The sequence below is a fragment of the Corvus cornix genome, chromosome 13 (genome assembly GCF_000738735.6).
Source record: "Corvus cornix cornix isolate S_Up_H32 chromosome 13, ASM73873v5, whole genome shotgun sequence".
Lineage (NCBI taxonomy): Eukaryota > Metazoa > Chordata > Aves > Passeriformes > Corvidae > Corvus > Corvus cornix.
The window spans coordinates 4,158,669-4,179,157 of NC_046343.1; the positions used below are offsets into that span (position 1 = coordinate 4,158,669).

Genomic DNA, 20,489 nt, shown 5'->3' on the forward strand with positions numbered 1-20,489 from the left:
CAGTCGCTCTTTTGCCTGCAGGAATTTTCCATGGTCCTTCAGAAGGAAACTGTCACATATTTCACTTAAAATAACGACGCAGAGGGTGTATCTAACACATCTAAACTTCTTGTGACTCCCGTTGATGAAGAAACATCCTTCTTGGCTTACAGCACAGCTTACCTCTATTGAGATTGCCACGGAGACAAAAGGCTGGAAATGTTGCTGCAGGATAAGGGTGGATAAGGCAAATATGAACATGCACAAACACACCCTCCCTGTGGAGCGGGCGCACATATAAGTGTGGTTGTCACCTAAGGACAGAGTACAGGTTGTGTTTCCTGAGCAAAAGCCAAGCTCTGCTGCTCACAGCCGCTCCAGCCACCATGAAGACCACGGGGGTGTTGCTGCTGCTCTCTCTGGCCCTTTTCTGCATCTCAGGTGAGTGACTCCGCTGCCTCCTGCTCTGCCTCGGAGTAAGCGCTGGCTGTCTTCAGAACCACAAAAAAACATCCTCAGACTGGAAAGAGCTTCATTCTGCAAGGACTTATTTACTCCTAGAAAGATAGTGTTGAAAAGACTTGACATCAGAGACTATCACTTATGGGGTAATATTTTAGCAACAGAACTGAGTGGGTAAGAGCAACTGTGGGAACAGCTCTACTCTCAGCTCTAGTTTATGCATAATGAAAGAAGTGACATGTACGTGGTGTAACCCGGAGACAACCAGTATTTAACCTCTGAAATGTTGCAGAAACACAAATAATTTTACTGAATGAAAATGAACATTTCTTGTAGTCATCCCAAACCGAGGTGCAGTTTGAGAGCCTGAACTGCTGTAGAAGCTTTATAAATTCACCTCTCACTAAATACTTTTTGTATTTAAGAATAATAGTGGCAATGCATGTAAGATGCTGCCTCTGTGTACTTGTCAGCTTTATGTCCCTGTTTACCTCAGTAATGCACTTCGCTTTGAGTACATGTCCTGCTCCATCTTTTGAACCATGGAAAATGCTTTTCTCTTTTTCGTTTTGCACACCTTTTTCCATTTTGACTGTAAGTCTCATTAAAAAAAAATGCTACAGAATCAGCACACAGCATGGCACAACATTTTGCCTGAAATTTCTTTTGTCTAAGAATAATTTGCTAACACACAGGGAGTCGGAAGTTATGTATTCAGGGCTTGCATTCACAGATTTTAACAGAATCCATGAATTGCATTTGTAACGTATTTCCTTTTTTCTTCTTTTTTTTTAGTTCCAGCTACTGATGCGCTGCAGGTAAGGGAGAGATTTTTCTATTCTCCCTCCTTTCTATCCTTAAAGCAGTTTCTGTATAAATCTTTACTAATCACATTGTGATCGAGCCTTTCGAAATCCTGAGACACCCATCTGCCTGAGCAATATTTGCCGCAGATATTATCGGGTGAAATTGCCGTTTTCATCTGGTGATAGTTTCAACAAGTAGGGCAGTATTCAGTTCATGTCCAAGTTGTTGTCAAAGTTCCTGCAGCATCATTTACAGTGGTTACACAGGCTCTGCTTGGCTGGAGGCAATGCGCCACTGCATCCTGCCCTGTCCCTGGGCTTTTCCTCAGCATCTGCTTGTGGACAGTAAGGGGGAGATCAAGGGGGGGTGTGGGACCTCCTAATGTCACCTTTCTCACCCAGCTTTGGTTGAGAGCTCTTTTTTTTTTGAGTACAGGCTGCATCCGTCTACTGCAGGAACCAGAAGACACTCAGGAATTTTTGTACCATGGAGTATGTCCCACACTGTGGGTCTGATGGTGTCACTTACTCCAACAAATGCATGTTCTGCAATGCATTCCTGTACGTATGGAATAAATCTCTTCACCTACTAAGTGGTGAATTAACTTAGCTTAAACTGGCTAATCAGTCTTGGAGATTGGTTGGAGAAGTAAAGTTCTTGTATTTTGTTTAATTGTTCTCTCACTGGGGAGGGTAATTTTTTTTTATTGGGGAGTTTTTGGGAACTCCTTTCTTTCAGATATAAAGAGAGAACATAGCGTTCTCCATTTCCCTCTTAAGTGATTTGAAGAAGAGCTTTCTCCCAGCAAACAAAGTCTGTTTCCTACAGACTATTTGGTCTTTTAAATGAAGAATTTTTCTTGTCTTCGTATGTCAATAATAAAAGGAAATATGTGGAATAGAGTTTAGAGGTCCCTCCGTGGTGCAGAGGGACAGACCAACAGTAAAAGCCCAGATGTTCTATCTCTGACATACTGATTTCTTTCTCTGCAGGAGAAGCCGTGGAGGTCTTAGCTTGAGGTCCATTAGTGCATGTTAAGTTCTCGGCAGGATTCAGCTGAGAAAGAGGATCCCTCCCTGGAAATGCTCCCCGTGGCAGATGACTTCCTAAACCCTTGGCCTGACCCTTAAAAACTTGTCAATCCTGAAACCTCTGCTTAATAAAAAAAAGTCCCAGCATTTATGTCTTGCTTTAGTCTCATTCTGGTTTTACCTAATATGTTGGATGATTATATCACTGCAACAATCCCGGGGTGTGGGAATTAATGGGCAAATTGCAGGGAGAGGGAGAACAGTGCTATGATCTACAAAAATATCAACCCCAACCACAAAGGCAATGGGCAGCTTTTGTGGGCATCTGTCTTCATCCAGCTTTCCAAAAGAGAACCAGGGGCTGGAGGTGCATCCAGGTGCTCCTGTCCGTGTACTGCTCTGAGGGTATCTCAGACAGACACTCTCTGCCTGGGTGAGAGAAACTGCCTCCCTCCCCAGCTGCTGCTGTCAAACACCTGCAGCCTCACCCAGCGTTACTCTTTGTAGCCTGGCGGCACAAAGAGACCCAGGGCAAACCTCGACATTCCCATAATTAGAGACAGTCCCAAGATTGTTGTAATTGGGGTGTTCTGGGTGCTGTTCTGCTGCACAGAAGGGGTCTTGCTGGCACCATGAGCTGCTCATCCCTGTTTCAGTCTCCAGGGTTATCCCCAATTTCTTACACCTACAGGAGAATGTGTGAAGAAGGTCACATTCCAAGCTGCCTCTGCTTCGCAAGCAGCGTTGAAAACCAACCTCTAGATCAGAGAAGGCCTTTTGCAATCTGCTTTGCTCTCCAAAGAAATGACACATGATGTTTTCTCTGGGCAGGCAGATCCCTGTCTGCCCACGTTGGTTCATTGCTGAGGGACATTGCAGAAAACCAGTGGGCAGCCAGTGCTAACAGAGCTGATGTCCAGGTCATGCTCACAATCACTGCCACAGCCTGTCTGGGCACCTCACCCATCACTTAGCTGCTGGTGGAAGGTAATTACGTCAACTGTCGCTTGTAGAGGATCCTTTGAGATTCTCCGGCCTCTGGAAATCTCGGCTGATGAAAGGAAGGGCTCAGAGTCATAGTGTTAATTTATAATTCATTAACAGCGAGGCGCTGCCAGTGCCGCGTGCTGTAGAGGCAGCAGCCTCACAGTCAAATAGTTAATGATCTTAAGTGACAATGTGTCACTTCCCAGAGACTGGAGAGAGCAGCTCTCTAAAAGGAGACAATTTATTTCCAAAAGACATGACTCTCTGCAACCATTTAGTGCCAAGTCCCTTCCCGGGGCTGGAACGCCCCTCCTGTGAGAGGGAGGTCTGTGTGCAGGAAGGCTTTTCAGTGTCAGTTGTGATTTCTGAGGACCAGGATAAATTGAGGCTCTGGGAGTTGGTGCTGGGGGTGTGGGGCACATTCAGGCTCCTTCTTCTCCCCCTCTGCTGAGTGTGGGAGTCGGGATAAGTGAATGCCAGATCCAGCAGTTATTTTTTTTTTCCTGGGCAGCAGCAGAGAGGATGAGGACAGCCCTCAGGAACCACGATGCCTTGGAGACAGGCAGAGCTCCCGACTGTGCTGGAGATCCCTGTGATCCTCAGGGAGCCTCTTCCAGGGGCATGTCTGCTAAACAGGAAAATCCTGCAGGCAATTAGGGGGAAATTGTGAGTAGAAATGATAAATCCTCTGTGATGCAGAGTGAGCAGGATTGCTCAGGAGTGACCAAGGGCAGAGCAGGACCCCAGCGGAACCCCCAGCCTCCCACCCCAGCAGCTCATCCTGGATGCTCCTTAGCATGGAGAGGAGGAGAGTTCTCCTTTATGAGCACCTTGTTGGAAATAATTTTTTTTATTGCTTCTCAATAAAATCCTGCCACAACAGCACAAATCCTCTCACCATTACTAATCTAACTCTCCCTCCAGGAAATTCAAGGCAGGAAACGTTGTCTGCATGCCAAGGTATTTTATGGTACAATTCTTTAAGCAGTACCTCGGCACTTTATGTCATTATCTGATGTTTTGGATTTAGGAAATGCCATTCAATTACCCCACAACCTGATTAACACATTGCATACACTTATTTTGTTCTGCTTTATTTTATATCATTCCTTCTATTTTTGTGCATTGTTCTACTTGTTGCTGGCCAAAATATACCTCAGGCCAGTCTAGACCTTTCTGTTAATGCAGTTTCTCTCTCTGGCTTCGTTCAGCATAAATGGTTTGTTACTGCGGTCTTTCTTGATGTGGAGAAAAATAAAATTATATCTGAAAAGTGAATTAATTGCAGGTGTTTTGGGGGGCTGGCTATGTCACAGCTAATGCAGTGAGGCAGAGCTGAGATTCAGTGAGGGATTGGGATCCTCAGCCTTATGCTGTTAGCATGCAGCTCCCAGACAGTCAAATTATTCCAGACACCCTTGCCCGCGATATCATCTATGCTTAAAAGACTCGAGATATGCAGGCAGCAATCAGATAGCTGAACTACAAGGAGAAATAATAGGAGAGTGGGGCTTAGAGCAGGGGCTTTGCCGGCTGTAAATTGAATTTCTGTTCTCATAGAAGATCCAGCTCTGCCCCCGTGTGCAGAGGTCTGGGAACAGCAGCTTGGCTGGAAGCTCCTGCAGTTGTTCCACATCCCCAGCGAACCGCAGAGAAACGCGGTTTGCGTCGGTTCCTCCTCCAGCACGGAGCCCCTTTGTTCTCCATCACCCTGTGACAGCAGCAGACCTGAGCAAGGACAATGACACCGCTGCTGGCATGACAACACGGCTTGCATGCGCACATCCACCTTCTTATTTAATAATAATATAATAATAAAAGAGCATCGTTGCTCTTTGTAGCCAGAGGAAGCCTGTGGCAAGTTTTAAACCAATGCAGGGAGCGTCAATGAAGAATTTTTTAGGTTGTGGTAGGCTGTGGACTTACTTGAGATGGGGAGTCTCAAGAGCAGAGGAAAAGCTTCCCAGGAAATTATCACTTCTATGGGAAGAAATACAGCTGGATTAGGAACTGTCTAGAATTTCCAGAGTTATTGGAAATTTACCTTAATACGAGAGGAGCCATCATATGATGACCAACATTTATCCCATTCATGTGGCCACAACCTTCCTGAATATTTGCCCTCTAAGCACCTGAAATAGAAGGAAGCATTTTATTTAGGAGTTTTATTTAATCTTTTGTATGGATCTCAGATCTGTAGAAACATTTAAATAATCCCAAAGTCAATTTACTGAGCCCTCCATCATGACACTCCTGAATCTCAGAATCACAGGATAGTTTGGGTTGGAAGTGATCTGTGGAGATCATCCAGTCCAGCCCCCCTGCCAAGGCAGGGACACTGGGAGCAGGTGACACAGGAACGTGGCCAGGTGGGTTTGGAATGACTCCAGACAGGGAGACTCCATGACCTCCCTGGGCAGCTGTTCCAGGTCTCTGCAACTCTCAACGGAAAGAAGTTTCTCTTTATGTTGAGGTGGAAGTTGTGTTTTAGTTTATGGCCACTGCTCCTTGTGCTGTCACTGGGCACCACTGAGAAGAGTCTGGCACCATCACACTCATCACAGAGGGGTTTGGGCAGGTGGGTTCACTTTGCCCTTCCCGTTCACAACAGGTGTATGACATTTCCCAAGGCTCACTGTCGTGGGAACTGTTGTTTTTCACTGCTCCTAATGCCTGTTTTCAGTCCATCTGCTTCCCTGTGATTACTCCTGTCCCATTCCCTCTGTTTCCTATTAATGGGGCTCCTTGTGCAATCCCCTGTCACACCTGTCCCAGCAGCTCTCATGCCCTGCCCTGGATACTGCTCTTTGTCTCCCATCCCTTCTCCCAGACCCTGCAGCGAGGGTCCTTCTCTGTATCTCTTTTTCTCCCTGATGCCCCATGAAGTGGCAGGGGCTGCTGGGGGAGAAGAGCTGCTTTTGGAGCAGTCCTGGATGGCCACCAAGACCCTCAGGGGCAGCATGTGGGGCAGAGGGGATCTCCCAGTGGATCTACCTAATGACAGGGCAGGTGTTGGCCCAACATGAGAGCGATGCCGCTCCCTGGCAGACACCTGCCAGCCACAACAACTCCTGGAGGCTTCAGCCTGGCAGGAAACACAACAGGAGAAGCAGCACAGTTTCTGCTAATGGGGATCTCAGATCTGGAGGTGGGTTTGGAGGAGTTTGGGTCGCAGGGCTGAAGAGGAGACAGACTCTGCTCCTGGAGCCCCCCCAGCCACACGGCTGGCCAGCACCACCTCCACTGGTGGCTGGTGTGAGTTCTGAGGAAGCTTTGTTTTCAGACTTTGGCATTCCTGCTTCTGGAGATTAATCAGTATTAATGCTTCCACGACTACCGCTTCCTTTCCAAATGTGCTCACAATCAGTTCAAGGAATCTGAAAGTCAACTCACTCAGGATGCTAAGAATGCGACAGAAACAACTTTCAAAGGAACCCTTCAACTTGTGATATTTGTGAAAGAGATCCAAATAGCATTATTCATTTATTTTTCAGGAAAATGATTTCATTGATACAAACAGGCCAAATCCCACAAGCTCCATTCTGTGACTACAGTTCCCTTACAATTTCAGCTACATTTTTGTGATTTATCTGCTCGTGCCAAGTGTTGAACATCTCCCAGGATAATAAGAAAACCAATTCTGATTTTCTATTTAAAACTCAGGCTGCCTTTAAGCCACATGTATGAATCAAGCTTCTTCTGAAGCACAAACAAGTTCCATCCGTCACTTCCTTCCGTGACTACCTTAAATCAAAAATTTATTATTTTATGCAATATCCCTTATTTGTTTTTCCGTACACCTGCGATAGAGTTGAGCCACTTAGCAGAGCCTAGCACATTATTTATCACTTATCTTCCCTAAAATATGACTTTCAGCTGACACTCTAAATTTAATGCCATATAATTGAGGGAGAAGGGGGAAGCCTAACAGCTCCCCTTCTGTTTGCAGTTACTGGAATTTTTTCTGGAATGCCTTTGGTATTAACAAGCCCATTTCACCTGCACAGAATATCAGTTGCTTGCCACTTACAGGAAACATTCTCCCAGCACAGATTTAAGGCTACTTATTCTCCTAAGTTCTTAATCAGACTCATGCTCATTGCCAACAGATGAATAACTCTTGCTCCTACACAGAAATGTCTTATGAACTTCTGGGGTTTTTTGTAATGCTTTTCTCCTGAGATGACTTTCTGTCGGTGAGAAATCCAGTGTACCAGGAAATTAAGAGTGTGGAGAGATTCACTGAGGCTTCAGCATCTTTAAAGTACACTGATGCCTGCCAGACCCCAGATCTGATGTCAGTAAAAGCTTAGATTGTCCCATGCTGCTGTCCCCCAACTCTGCTGTACCATGAAATTCTCCTGGAGCCCAATTCCTGTCTAGCCCAGTTCCTCTCTAGATATGGTGAGCACAAGTCAAACACTTCCAACAAATGGGCTCTTTTTTCCCTTCCCCAACTTCCATATGCCATTTCACAACATCCACTATTGAGACAGTGCTCCTGTTTGGAAAGTACAAATCACTCATTGTACAGCAAGGCGCCTTTGTTAACAAGCTGGGTGTAGCTCACATTTTTGTTTAATTCTTCTGGGCATCTCTCTAACAAACAAGTACTCTTTGGAGCTCAACTCAGTAATCGATACAATTTTATTAGTTTACAGAGCAAATAATTACCTCCTGGTGATGACTTCACAAGGTCGAGGAGATGCATATATATACTGGGGAAGGAGAAGGCTGAGAACCATCCACCCTCCGGCAACCGACCCACACGGAGCAGCCGTTACCACCACCGCCGACATGAAGATGGCCAACTGTGCTGCCCTTCTGGGGCTGGTCCTTCTCGGCTGCCTTTCTGGTAAGGCATTTTTGGGCATTTTTGTTACATTCTGTGCTGGTCTAGACCTCCTGATCCTTTGCCTGCCTCTGGGAATCCTGAAGGAGAGTGCAGCCTGTTGGGGATGTGATGGTTTAGGAATACGCAGGCTCTCTTTTCAATGAACTTCACCCATGTGCAGATAAACACATGGGATCTATGCTTTAAGCTTTTGAGCCTTAGTGGGGATTATAGTGCTAAAAAAGGATAAAATTTTGGGTCCTATTTCTTGCTTAGTGAGTCAAAATTTCTGGTTTCACAAATAAGTGATTTTTTTTAAAATCTTGGTTTATCACTTCACATTTACTTGGAGTAGATGAAACATTTGGGAAGATAATTGCTTAAGGTGTATTTGGCCACTCTGTAGGGAAATTTATGATTCCAAAGGAATTTCAGTGAAGGACATCACACAATTTTATATTTTTATAATTATAATTTTATAATTTCTGTTTTTATTGTAGATCTTGCTGTTGCTCAAAGACGGGTGAGTAGTAGATCTTCTTTGTCATTTAGTCTTGATTTCTAAGTCTAGATGAATAATTCATACTCATATTCCAAGGAAGGCTTGAGGGAAAAAAAAAAGGATGAATAACAAAGAAGTTCCCCTAAGTGCACCTCTTTTCCCCAACATAAGAAAATACCTTTGTCAGAGAGAGATAATTTAGCACGGTGATGATTAAAAAGACAGCGATTAATAATGTAGAGTGCGAGTCAGCACGGCACAGAGTGCCAGCAGAAAATCTATATGACTTTTGAATATCTGCCTAAATATCTTCCCTGTCTTGATTCCCCAAGGAATGATCATTTTTGCCTGTAATTCTTGCCAAAAGTACTTTAAGCCTTAACAGCAGAGAGGTGCTTTCGTATGCTGTAAGAAACACAACATGTTTTTTCTCCACCATGGAAAAGCCATAGAGATTCCTCAGAGCAGCCTCCCAGGGCAGCAAAAACATGATTAGGGCAAGAACACCCTTCTCTCTGTTTGGAGACATTCCGAGTCCTCTTTCCCAGGCCTCCTGCGGCGCATACCTGCTGTCTGGAAAAACCATGAGCATCGCCTGTCCCCGCAACTACGACCCGGTCTGTGGCACCAACGGCCGCACCTACCCCAACGAGTGCTCCCTCTGCAAGGACTTCCTGTGAGTAGAAGGTCCCCTGATCACCACAGTGCCAGTTCAAGCAGCAGGCAGAAGCCCTTGGGGTTGTGACTAATCATGGGGCGGACTAGATTTTTCTTAAGTTTCTGTCTTCCCTAATGCCCGGGATTTTCTGTGTCAAAGCTCCAGAATCTGATTAATTACTGGGGTTTTACGGGTGGAGAGACTTAATGATTGAGATGACTACATGGCATGAAAAGATTAATCCTTGCTTTCCTTCTCCCTCTCTCCCTCTAGCCGCAACCGTGCTCTTGACAAGAAACACGACGGAAGATGCGTTAGGGTACGGTCAGAGATCGGTTCTTTCTGCTGATCTGAGCAGTGGTAGGGGATAGCCAGACACAAACCTTGCCTAGGATTCGTTCTGTACTGAACCCACATAATTGCTAACTCTCAGAAGTGGAGTGAAAATGAAGAATTTCAGATTTGCAGGAATTTAATTTGCATTTTGTTTGAACTGCTAAAATCAGCGAGTTTTAAAATGCAAAATATCTTCTGTATAACACCAGGCTTTAGAATGGAAACTTTTGATTTCAAGAGTGTTTCGTTCAGTGTTATGAAAACACTTCTCTTTAGATTTAGACTTAGAGGCTTGTTGCAGCTAAGAAATTCCCAGAAGAAGTTTGGATTTCAACAAAATTATAATTTTGTAACAGAAAACACTGATTCTATCAGAATGCTCATCATGAAGTTAAGTTAAAGTTAGTATCAATATATGGAGCTACCATGAAGTGGCAAATAATGTCTATTTTTAGTTTAGAGTAAAGAAACACTCTGACTGTGCGATTTCACATAATACAACAACTTCCATTTCAATACACTCAGAGTAATTGCAGGAGCAGTGAGCCGAGTGTGAACTCCATTTTTGAAAGGTGCTGGCACCTCACAGCAGAAGTTGCTGCTGCATAAGGTATTTTAGGCAAAGATCCTTCACGGTGGCATTCAGGGGGAAAATCCCCAAGATGACAGGGATGAAGCCCACCTCAGGACAGATGTTGATGCTGTACCCACAGGCAGGATTTATCTGTTCTCCCCCAAACCCACCACGCTGTGGCTGGAAGCCCCTTTCATCTTGCAGCTCTGGGAAGAGGGGGAGATGTCTCTTGCACCACACTCCATTACATAGGGCTGATGCAAAGGGGAGCAGAGATTCAAATGCTGCTCTGTGGCTGTTTCAGGTCGACTGTACTGGTTTCCTGAAGCCTGGCAGTGGTTACAATATCCCCTGCACCATGGAGTACTCCCCCATCTGCGGCACCAACGGCATCACCTACAGGAACAAGTGCCAGTTCTGTAATGCTGTGGCGTAAGTGAAGGGCCTGGGTCAGGGGAGGCTTTCTGGAGCAGTATTGCTCCTTTTGGTATTTGGAGCATAACGGGGCAGTTTGGCTCACGAAGCAGCTGCACTGTGCTCATTCATTCTCATTTTCCCCCCAAAGGAGCGGCCTGGAAGTGGACCTGCAGAACTACGGACAGTGCTACACACAGGTAAAGCCAGAGATCTGCACTCTTAACTGCTGTTACATTTTGCAACACAAGTTCATGACTAAATAATAGAAACGCCTGCACTGTCCTGGTGCATTTGGCCTGGAAATAGGACTTGAGGAAAATAGTTGTGCCAGGGTCAACGAGTATGGAACCAAATCCATGGCTCATGTATCTGGTCCCCTCTCTGACCTGGGAACAGCAGGCAGAGGATGCTGAGAGCTTCATTTGCTGTGAAGCTGAATGAGCAAGGGATGCAACATCATTGATGCAGGAGTACTATTAGCAGCAGTGATTCCCTAGGTGGGAGAACTTAGTGCACTGGGGCTTGTGACCACCCCCTTTCTGTCTACTTGCCTTTGCTTGCATGGCAATTTCACTACTTATAATAAAATTCATTAGATTTTTTTTTGCCTCTGCCATCTCCCTACTTCAGGCTGTTCCAGGCAAGCACATTCTCCGAGTCTGCAGAATTGCTGGAACAACAGCGCCCTGCTCCCGAAAAGTGCTTTTGTGCTTTGCCATATCACAAATATTAAATAAACATAAAGCACTTACGTAGGAAACTACAGGGAAGAAAAGCTTTAAACCCTATTTTTGCTCCGTTAGCAAACGATTGACTGCAACCAGCAGAAGGGCAGCAACCTCATCTGCACCTCCGAGTACAACCCCATCTGCGGCTCCGACGGCAGAACTTACGGAAACAAGTGCCAGTTCTGCAACGCTGTCTCGTAAGTACAGAGCTCACTGTGTGGCCATGAGACCAGAGGAGCTGGAGCTCACATGCAGCTGTGGCAACTGGTGTGGAAGCCCAGAGCTCCTGTTAGCTCCCATCCCTACCCCATGTTCCTCTCCCCAAAGCTCACTCCTCTGCCACCCCCCAGGCGCTGCAGATCTTAAGCCTGAGTGAGTCTTCTCCTCCTCCCCTTGCAATTAAAAGCAGATCCCCGCTTGCAGGCTCATAGCATTGCTGACTGCCTCCCTGTCAGGGTGATTGAAAGTGTGACCGTAGGAGGTGTCCAAAATTATGGGGTTTGTCCCAAATCTCTTCAATGTATGAAAGCGTGTCACTCAGGGAATCTGAAAAGAGGTGGAACATTAAGTGGAGTACTTTATGGCTTGGAGAGCACAAGGGCACTTGGCTTATTTGGGTGAAGTTAGGCTATAAAAATGAGATCCATGTCTCTAATTTTGGTCTCCCTCTCTCTCTTCAGACGCAGCGCTGGAGCTCTGTTCTTCAGGCACCTGGGTGAATGCTAAGCGCTGGAGCTGGACCCTTCAACATGGCATTTCCCTCACAAATTCTTCAATCAAACATGCTCTTCCTTGCTCCCTCAATTGTTATGCATCAGTCTCTGCTTTGATTGATCAATAAATTAAATGCAGCCACAATCTTTGTCATGGAATGGTTTTTGATTTTGGTTTTGTTTTCCAGGCAGGGGTAATGGTCTTCAGGCTTTTGGATACTTATTTGTCAGGCAGGAGAAGTGGTGAAATAAACCACAATGAAGAGAAAAACACCAGCCCAAGCCCTCACGAGAGAATGTCATTCTGTAGCCAACCATCAGAAAATGCTATAAAATAGTGCAACTGTCCTAATTTTGAAGTCTTGCAGAGTGTAAATGGATTTGTCTTTGTCACAGCACTGGAACTTGGAGGAACTGGACCTTTTAGGGACCTTGGCCTAGGGAAGTGTGAAGGGTGGCTCTGATCATCCCTAGCTGGTCACACCTGGGCAAGGGGAAGGTCTGGTGGTGCGTTATAAAAAGGAGGCTTATGGCAAAGGGAGGAGGTATCTCATAGGGAAGAAAATTAGGAACTGCTGCTTCCTTGAAGGGTGTGTCCATCGAGACTGTGCCCATCAGCAGAAAATTGCAGCAAGCTATGCAAGGCTGTAATGAGCCTAATGAGAACCTGAGGAGAAATTAGACTGGGCTCAGGCTTTCAGCTTCTTGGGGAAGAGATCTGAAAAGCTGTACTGGGGGTATTTGAGGCAGAAGTAAGGCAGAGAACCCTTCAGGAAAAGGCCTTGGGTTTTCTAACTCCAGGAAAGAAGGGCCGGAAGATATTCTGGCAGCTCAAACATGCTTCCTATCTTAGGAAAAAAGGTGTGAAGATAACATCTTTGTGGGAGCCTGAAGCATGCACTGCAGGAACAATGACATATATGACTGCTCATGATGATGTGCCATCTTTTTGGGTGAGTCAAGGAGTTAATATGCAAACAGCACAAGCAAAAAAAGTCCTAAATGCCATGGCTCACACACTCCCTTCCTCATCCTTTCTCCACCTCCCATTCTCTTGTTATGTAAAAGAACACCTGCTGCTAAGGCTGATATTTAGGACAAAATCCTGTGACTTTCAAGACACTTCTTTTGGTCTTGTTTCCTGAAGTAGATAATTTCTTGACCAAGGATTTTATAGGTGCTTCCCACCAGAAGATAAGAGGCTTGTCTTTCCCCAGCACAGAGAGCGGTGCTTTGTCATAGGAAGAGGGATGAAAATCCTTATTTTCAGGGGTTTTTTTTGGTGCTAGTACAGGTAATATAAATCACATCATACCTTTGTGCCTGCTCCTAAGAAAAGACAAATTGGAGTGTCATGAGAGTCCTCACTAGTTACCTGCTTGTGTGACTGAAAAAATAGTTATGGAACAGTAAAAGTAGCCAGTGAATGTGTTTGGCTATAATTTCTTGTTGGACAAGAGTTTTATAGAGTGGCCACAGACTAGTGGAGTTCTGGCCATAGCAGAAAATTGTCTTTGATGGCAAGGTCTTCTGGTGAGCCTCCTCTGCAGCAGTAGCTCATGCCTGAGGAGCTCAGAAGGCTTTGGAAAAGCCCAAAGAAGAGCTGCTCACCTGCAGCAAAATGGGGGGCAAATGGTGATTATGCGGCTGTGTCCCAGCTGCCTCATAAGTCTCTAGCAAGGACTCTTAGAAGATGGAAAGGTTTGTAGCATTTAAGTCTAAAGATGGCCCAGCACAGGTTAAGACTCTGCCCAGCCACCCCTTAGGCTGCACAACAACGTCCAGGTGCCCTTCTTCTACCAGGGGGATGGAATTCTCCCACCTTTGCCACCAAGTCGACTGTTCAGGTGTCATAAAGAAGTGCAAATGGGCAATAACAATAATCACCTGGTTGGTAATTTAGCCTTGCCCTCTGCTCAGCCCGTAAGGGGTTGCTCCCTGCCTGGTGTTTGGTGAGGCTGGAGCCAGCCAGTTGAGCTGCAGGAACCGAAACGTTGGGGCAGATAAGGGACTGAGGCATCGAGGCTGTGGTCGTGAGCGGTGACGTCTGAAACCAGAAAAGGCAAACAAGGAGTGCTGCGAGTGGCAGAACTGAGCGTGGCTGGGAACGGCGCTGTGGCTGACGGGTTTGATAACTAAATTACATGAGAGGCTGCGTCGTGAGATCACCCTTAATAGACAGCCCAGGATTCGCCTGTCAGTCATGGTTTCTCTGCCACTGTGTGGATTTTAAGATGTCTGGCAAGCTGCAAACTGAAATGCTTCCCCAGATGTAGAGCACCCGTAGCGTTGCTCTGCTGCAGGAACTCTCTCCCTTGTTGGCTGGGGATGCTGGTAGAATCTTTTCTCTGTTGCTAGAAAAATGTATAAAAATGTGATGGTTATTTTAATTTTTTTTTTTCCACTCCTGTGTAAAATTTGGCTGGAACTAGTTGTGTATTCCAAATTCACTGGGAGAACTAAAACCCAGATATATCTACACACATTCCTCTCTTAAGCCTTGTCTCCTTAGGAAAACATACTAAAATTCAAGCTTATTCTTGTCTGGAGAGGTGTTTGGCGAATGGTGCAGCTGAACACAAATCCTTGCACAGCCTCAGCTGGAAATAGAGCTTGGATCTGCCAATTTCCCATCAAATTCCCTTCACTGCCACTTGCGGCGGGAGCAGAGCCCTAACATATGTTTGTGAATGTGAAGAACTGGGAAAACATTGACAGCTAGAGTTTAAATAGTTCAGGGAGGAGACTCAGCAGTCCTATCTGGGACTGTGCACACAGCGGAGAGAGCATGTCACAGCCCAGCGCTTCTCCACCCCAACTCCACAAATTTAGAACCATCCTCAAAAATAGCCAGGGAACAACGTTTAATTGGTTTCACAGACAACACATTCTCATGCTGGGATTTATTTCGTAACGTCTAGTGAGTGTCATCACGCTGCACTCAGAGCCTCAGTGCTGGCATTCAGAGAGGACCCAGAGAATGAAAATTACCAGCTTCCCTGATGAATCACTGCTTTGAAAATTCAGCCTTGTGAGAATCCTGTGACTATTTAAAAAAAAAAAAAAAATTAATTATATTACAAGCATGTCTATCACTCATATAATTATCCCTTTCTAGGTTTGATGTGGACAGGGCAGCATTCCTTAAAGCACCATAAACCGGCCAAGACCAATAATGGCTTTAGAAATCAAGTGGAGAAGTTCTCACAATTAAGGTGGGGAATGAGGACAGCTACGGCCAGGCACATAAATACACAGAAGGGCAGCTCTGTGTGCACTCTGTGGGCTCTGGGACTGAGACAACACCTCCTGCTTCGACCTTGGCTTGGACTAAAGAGCTCCTTGCAGCATGAGGGCTACAGGTGCCTTAGTGCTTCTCAGCCTCCTGCTGCTCTCTTTCTTCCTGGGTAAGTGATCTTTTCCCTAGCCTAGAAAAGAAAAACAAACTCCAAAACCTCTCCTGACAACAGATTTTGGAGAGTCTTGATCACCGGCTGACAGGCTTGAAGATAAAGCTGAGCAGGTAGAAAATATCTGCAGGACTTGCTCACTCATGTGACATATTTCCGCTCCTCGTGTGCCTCTGCAGTGGATAAAGCAGTGGAGGTGTCACTGGGAGACAGAGCGAGCAAATTTTGAGCATTTCTTCAGCAAATATACAAAAGCAGAGTGTAATTAGGAATTTTTGGTACAAATGTTCACTGGAGAGTTGTGCTGAACCAGTTAGAGAAGAAACTCACTCACCTCCGGGTCATCTGCTCTTGTTTTGATCCTGAGCATCTTGGTATTTGGTGTTTTCCTTGGAGATGTGGAGACATAATTAGATGAAAGTTTCAGCTTTCGTTGATGTTGCAGAGAAAAGCTTGAAAATTAAATTCAAATGTCCTCAAGGAGTCAGAACAAAGAGGGCAAATTAAAAGGATCCAGCAACTGTTCATCTGGAGATTTACACATCTCTGTGATGATGTGGGGAAGCTGAGTGATGATTTTTGAACCTATAGAGCATGTCAGTGTTATCACTTGCTTGAGTCCAGCTGACCCAGCTCTGCAAGGTGTGTGGCAACAATTATTGAAGAATATGTGGAACAAGAATTATTTATACTTGTTTTTCTGTGAACAATTTGAATAAAGAAGTCACTTGAGAAAATGGCAAGCTGTGCACGGAGAAGAGGTGAATTGCTTTGTACACATTATTCATTATGAAATATTCATCTGTCTCTAATTGAGTCTTAATTGGGACTGGGTTCCATCAGAAGGCTGATGCTTCCTTCCAAGGCCAGGCAGAATAGCAGCAAACTCTGTGATCTCCTTCAAAATAAACAGTTGTCAAGAGGCGTCATCACAAATTCTCTGTAGCTGCATGTAATATTTATAAAAAATATTTAATGAGCTGTTTTGTAAATAATATGCAGATAGCCATACCAGTACCTTCATCATTAAGGCAGCCTAGCCAAACCTGAGGACAGGATAAATGTGCCAGCACCAGGAAAACACACCAAAGGACAACAGAAATAGCAAAAGAAGTAGGAAGGGTTGATGGATGAGGATTGAGCTGACTGAGGGTTGGGTGGGATTTCCACTGGGGAGGGATGAGTGTGGGACAAGGTCCTTCCACCTCCTGCCCAGAGCCACCTGAGCAGAACCACGGCTGGCAGTGACCCCGCTGACCAGCAGGTGCAGCCTCACAAGTGCTGCGTGTTTGTCCCACACTGCTGTGACCCAGATTCTGCAAATCTGCATTCAACCCACCCTGGAGTGCCAGGCTCCCCCTTAGAGACGTGACAGGGTCGCCCCGTTTCACAGCTCTGACTCAACCTACACGCCTGCCTGCTGGCTTTGCCGGGAAGAAACATGAAGAGCACGGACTGGTTCGCTCCAAGCCCAGAGCCTGTGGCTACAGAGGGGATTTTTGTGCTGGTTCTGACTGGCGCTGTCTGTTCTGCTCTCTATCACCCCATGACGTCTCTTTGTATCTCACCCGGGCTGAGCCTGTCCTGGGTGGTTCTCTGGGCTGTGCTGAGCATGGGTGTGAACTCAAGCATGGGATCTCCTTCTCTGTGGTCCACTCCTGTCAGCAGCACCAGCCACTTCCATTGTTCAGAGGTGCAGGAGCCTAAATGCCTTAAAAGCCAATATAGGTTTAAAATCTCTGGGAGCACGGTTCCACATCCGATATGGCAGCTTTCTTCCCCGGGAGTGGCTGCCTTCCAGCAGATTGGGTTATGTGTCTGAGGTGTAGTTAGCAGCTGAATGAATGATTACATGGTATTTTAGTAGCATTTTTCAAAATAGGAAAATACTGAAAAGCAATTCAGATAAAGTATTTCCTGCCCCCTCTTCCCCTGCGAGGGGTGACGGAGTAGGAAAAATTTAGAGTATGTTTCAGTGTGGTTTGCATAAAGGATTTGTGAATGTAGCTCAGACTTTATCAGAAAGTAATGCTGACGTGTAAAATCTGTCTGGTTTTTATTTGTTTTTTTGTTTTAGTTCCAGATGTAGCAGGTCAAGAGATCGAAGAGGTTAGTGCTGCTGTTTCTGCTTGCTGAATCCGCATTTAATAGAATCACGGAACCATTACTGTTGGAAAAGACCTCCAAGATCATCAAGTCCGACCTTTGACTGATCACCACCTTGTCAACTAAACCATAGCACTGAGTGCCACATCCAGTCATGGCACTTCACTTTGGAGGAATGTTTTTATAACCAAAATCTTGGTGCTGGGTAAAGAGTTTTTAATGTCTGCTGGGAGCAGGTGGGTCCTTCCAAGGATTCCCAGTGCTGGGGAGTTCACTGCTACCTGGGGGTTGTTATGTGTGGCCACGTTAGCAAGTAGAGCAGGGAAACAGATTTTTGGTTAAGCAAATGCTTCCCGTGGTTAGGTCTGGGGTGCTTGCACAAGGGGTGTTTATGTGCTGCACCACTTTTGACTCAGCTTCACTTGTCCAATCTTCTCATAAAGCAAATGTGTTATTGAGTGTTCTATTCCCCCAAATTTAGTTCATCACTGGGACTTGTAGAGCGACAAAATACATGTACACTTCCTGGGCATCATTTTTCATTCTCCAGGGAATTCCCCTATGGTTTTCCCCTCCTTCCTCTGGGAAAGCTGGAGCTCAGCAAGCGCCATGCTGAGTGCAGGGTTTCGCAACACGCTTGAAGTCATGCAGCAGGGAGGTAGCTCAGCTCCAAGTGCCTGACAGAGCATCAGTGCTGACTCTTCTCGTGCATGCCTAGGCTAATCCACTCCTGTTGTTGGGAGATCAGGACTTCTCCCAGGTGACTACAATTTCCCTCCTCAAACACGGGGCCAAAATTCCCCTGAAACGCTGCTTCTGCTCATTTTTGAGAGGGCTTTTTCTGTCAGAAAATAGGCAGTGTCAGCACTTGTTGGAAGAAGCATTACATTAATGACCTTGTGTCCAATCTGGAAAGTGAAACAAAGAATATGGGGATCCTGAAAAGTTGGGTTTTTTTTATTATTCCTTGTGCAGATTTGTAGAGAGTTCGTAAACAGAAGCGTGTACTGCACGAGGGAGTCCAACCCTCACTGCGGCACGGATGGCGTCACGTACGGGAACAAGTGTGCCTTCTGCAAGGCTGTGCTGTAAGTGACACAGGGGATTGAAATAGCAAGGTTTGCCTTCATTTTCACGGATCTAATGATGTTCTTCATGGAGGGTAGGCCCTGTATCCAGGGCTGTTTGGGCAAGCCTCTGAACCGTGCCAAGCGGAATGCTCCCTCCTTGGGGCAGAGCTGTGTGACTACGAGTTAATTTTAACTCTTTTCTGGGTGTTGCAGGCTGCTGGTTGCCATGCTGAGAGGCAGCACAGGGCCTGGGAGGCAAGTGCATCCTGCCTGTACCTTCCTCACACACTAAATTGATGCACAATTCCCACTGTGTGCCACAGGCTGCAGCTCTCACTGCCCACACTCCTGGGTGCTGAGAAGTGCCTGGAGGAATGTGGGAGCTGAGCCATGCCAAGTTATTCCTGAAAAGTCTGAATGAGCTTTGTGGAACAAGACACAAGATCTCAGAGGAAGAACAGGATGTCTCTCCTTTCCCTGAGCTCTGTCACCTTTTAAAGGAGATGCAATAGGAGCCATCCCTGATGGGTGAAATGTGCTTGCAAAACATTTTTGCCTTAGCAATCCTTACATTTAGTGTGCAGCCAAGGCTGCCTTATCCTAGGGGGAATCAGCGAAGAATGAGGAGAAGAGAAAATGGTTGGAGGTTCCATGTGAGGTACCAGGGACGTACACCAGCATGAGTCAGGCCCGTTGGGATGGATGGGCTCTGTCCCACACTGCTGTGTCTGTCATTTGCTGCTTGGTCTAAGTCTGTCTCCCTCCTCTTACAGGAGAAGTGGAGGGAAAATAAGATTGAAGCACCTGGGGAAATGCTGAGTCCTCCCTGTGACCGAGCAGCAGGAGCTGAGCTGCCGTCGGCAGCGGCCACGGACACGGGAGCAGCCCGTCCTCCCTCTGCTGTCTCTGCTCAATAAAATAAAACTCAGCACGATTCCTTGGCTGGATTCTTTTTTCTGTAATACCCAGAAAAACGCTTTGATCCAGCCGTGCTGGAGCCTGATGCATGGCTTTGCTCTCCTGTGCTGTTGCATCACCTTCCTCCTGGGAAGAAAGGCGATTCCCACGGCTCCTGTGGGCTGTGTCCTCCCATCCCTACCAGTCACAGCTCCTCTGTCCCATCCTGCCTGGCAAATTGGCACATGCTGGGCAGCCAAAAACTGCTCCTGCTCGTGGGCTCCTGCCTGACTCTGCCCATCCCAGGGGGTGGGTGACAGCGGGAGCCTCGGTTCCCTTCCCAACCTCCATAGCCGTGTTCCTTCTCTCTCAGGGGTTATTGTGGGAGGGTGACGGGAGAGCTGATGAACAGCGTGACTGCAGATGCCTCATCTCCTTTGGAAAGCAGAGACAAGCAAGCTGAGGGTAGGGAATATTGCTCCATTTAAGCCTGCACCCAGAAGATGGCAGGTGGAGGCTGGTTTTAGGCAGAAGCTGCAAGGCTTTTTCCTTCTTCTCTCTAAGAGAACGCTTTGTCTTGAAAACTGTGAACTCACCAGCATTAGTTTCCTGCTGCCAAGTGGCTTCTCATGCTAATAAAATTATATTTAGAAGAGTGCCAGATTGTATAAATTGTCAATAATTAAAAAAAAAAAAATCATGGGAGCAGAAGAGCTGTGGGCTTACTCTCCCCTTCTCTAGGATAAATTCTCTCTGAATCATACACAGACCTCGATTTCCCAGGCACACACGTTTGCATTTATTTACAATTTTTAATACACGTAGGCTTTATTCCTTTCTTCACTTTTCACACTGCTGCCTTCTCTCTTCTTCACTCTGGCTGACAAATCCATCTTTGTGCAAACACAAGAAAAGTAATTTTACAGTCTCTCCCCTTTCACTGTGCAAAACTTTCACAGGGAAATACTTGTGGCATCC

The 20,489-nt window shown here is 46.1% G+C and overlaps 3 protein-coding genes across 3 annotated transcripts; all 3 read left to right on the forward strand.

Annotated features, from left to right (window-relative positions):
- The first annotated feature begins 105 nt into the window (after positions 1-105).
- LOC104689539 (ovomucoid-like) lies at positions 106-2,430 on the forward strand. Its single transcript, XM_010399697.3, has 4 exons — positions 106-420; positions 1,237-1,259; positions 1,684-1,808; positions 2,241-2,430. Exons 1-4 carry the CDS (start codon positions 366-368, stop codon positions 2,284-2,286), a joined length of 249 nt encoding a protein of 82 aa, XP_010397999.2. The 5' UTR covers positions 106-365; the 3' UTR covers positions 2,287-2,430.
- A 5,432-nt stretch (positions 2,431-7,862) lies between these two features.
- On the forward strand, positions 7,863-12,166 carry LOC104689674 (ovomucoid-like). Its single transcript, XM_010399906.2, has 8 exons — positions 7,863-8,121; positions 8,601-8,623; positions 9,151-9,278; positions 9,534-9,579; positions 10,475-10,602; positions 10,736-10,784; positions 11,391-11,512; positions 11,996-12,166. The coding sequence occupies exons 1-8, from the start codon at positions 7,950-7,952 to the stop codon at positions 12,039-12,041; spliced, it is 714 nt and encodes a 237-aa protein (XP_010398208.2). The 5' UTR covers positions 7,863-7,949; the 3' UTR covers positions 12,042-12,166.
- A 3,127-nt stretch (positions 12,167-15,293) lies between these two features.
- On the forward strand, positions 15,294-19,548 carry LOC104689540 (serine protease inhibitor Kazal-type 6-like). The gene is made up of 4 exons (XM_010399698.4): positions 15,294-15,435; positions 17,516-17,547; positions 18,520-18,632; positions 19,388-19,548. The coding sequence occupies exons 1-4, from the start codon at positions 15,378-15,380 to the stop codon at positions 19,431-19,433; spliced, it is 249 nt and encodes an 82-aa protein (XP_010398000.1). The 5' UTR covers positions 15,294-15,377; the 3' UTR covers positions 19,434-19,548.
- Positions 19,549-20,489: the final 941 nt, after the last annotated feature.

What these genes read in the sequence shown, in the direction of transcription:
- LOC104689539 (XM_010399697.3), top strand. Translation starts at nt 366, where the DNA reads ATGAAGACCACGGGGGTGTTGCTGCTGCTCTCTCTGGCCCTTTTCTGC. An exon ending in GGCCCTTTTCTGCATCTCAG is followed by an intron (nt 421 to 1,236) that starts GTGAGTGACTCC and finishes CTTTTTTTTTAG; the next exon opens with TTCCAGCTACTGATGCGCTG. An exon ending in CAGCTACTGATGCGCTGCAG is followed by an intron (nt 1,260 to 1,683) that starts GTAAGGGAGAGA and finishes TTTTGAGTACAG; the next exon opens with GCTGCATCCGTCTACTGCAG.
- LOC104689674 (XM_010399906.2), top strand. Translation starts at nt 7,950, where the DNA reads ATGACTTCACAAGGTCGAGGAGATGCATATATATACTGGGGAAGGAGA. An exon ending in CAGTTCTGTAATGCTGTGGC is followed by an intron (nt 10,603 to 10,735) that starts GTAAGTGAAGGG and finishes TTCCCCCCAAAG; the next exon opens with GAGCGGCCTGGAAGTGGACC. An exon ending in ACGGACAGTGCTACACACAG is followed by an intron (nt 10,785 to 11,390) that starts GTAAAGCCAGAG and finishes TTGCTCCGTTAG; the next exon opens with CAAACGATTGACTGCAACCA.
- LOC104689540 (XM_010399698.4), top strand. Translation starts at nt 15,378, where the DNA reads ATGAGGGCTACAGGTGCCTTAGTGCTTCTCAGCCTCCTGCTGCTCTCT. An exon ending in GCTGCTCTCTTTCTTCCTGG is followed by an intron (nt 15,436 to 17,515) that starts GTAAGTGATCTT and finishes TTTTTGTTTTAG; the next exon opens with TTCCAGATGTAGCAGGTCAA. An exon ending in GCCTTCTGCAAGGCTGTGCT is followed by an intron (nt 18,633 to 19,387) that starts GTAAGTGACACA and finishes CTCCTCTTACAG; the next exon opens with GAGAAGTGGAGGGAAAATAA.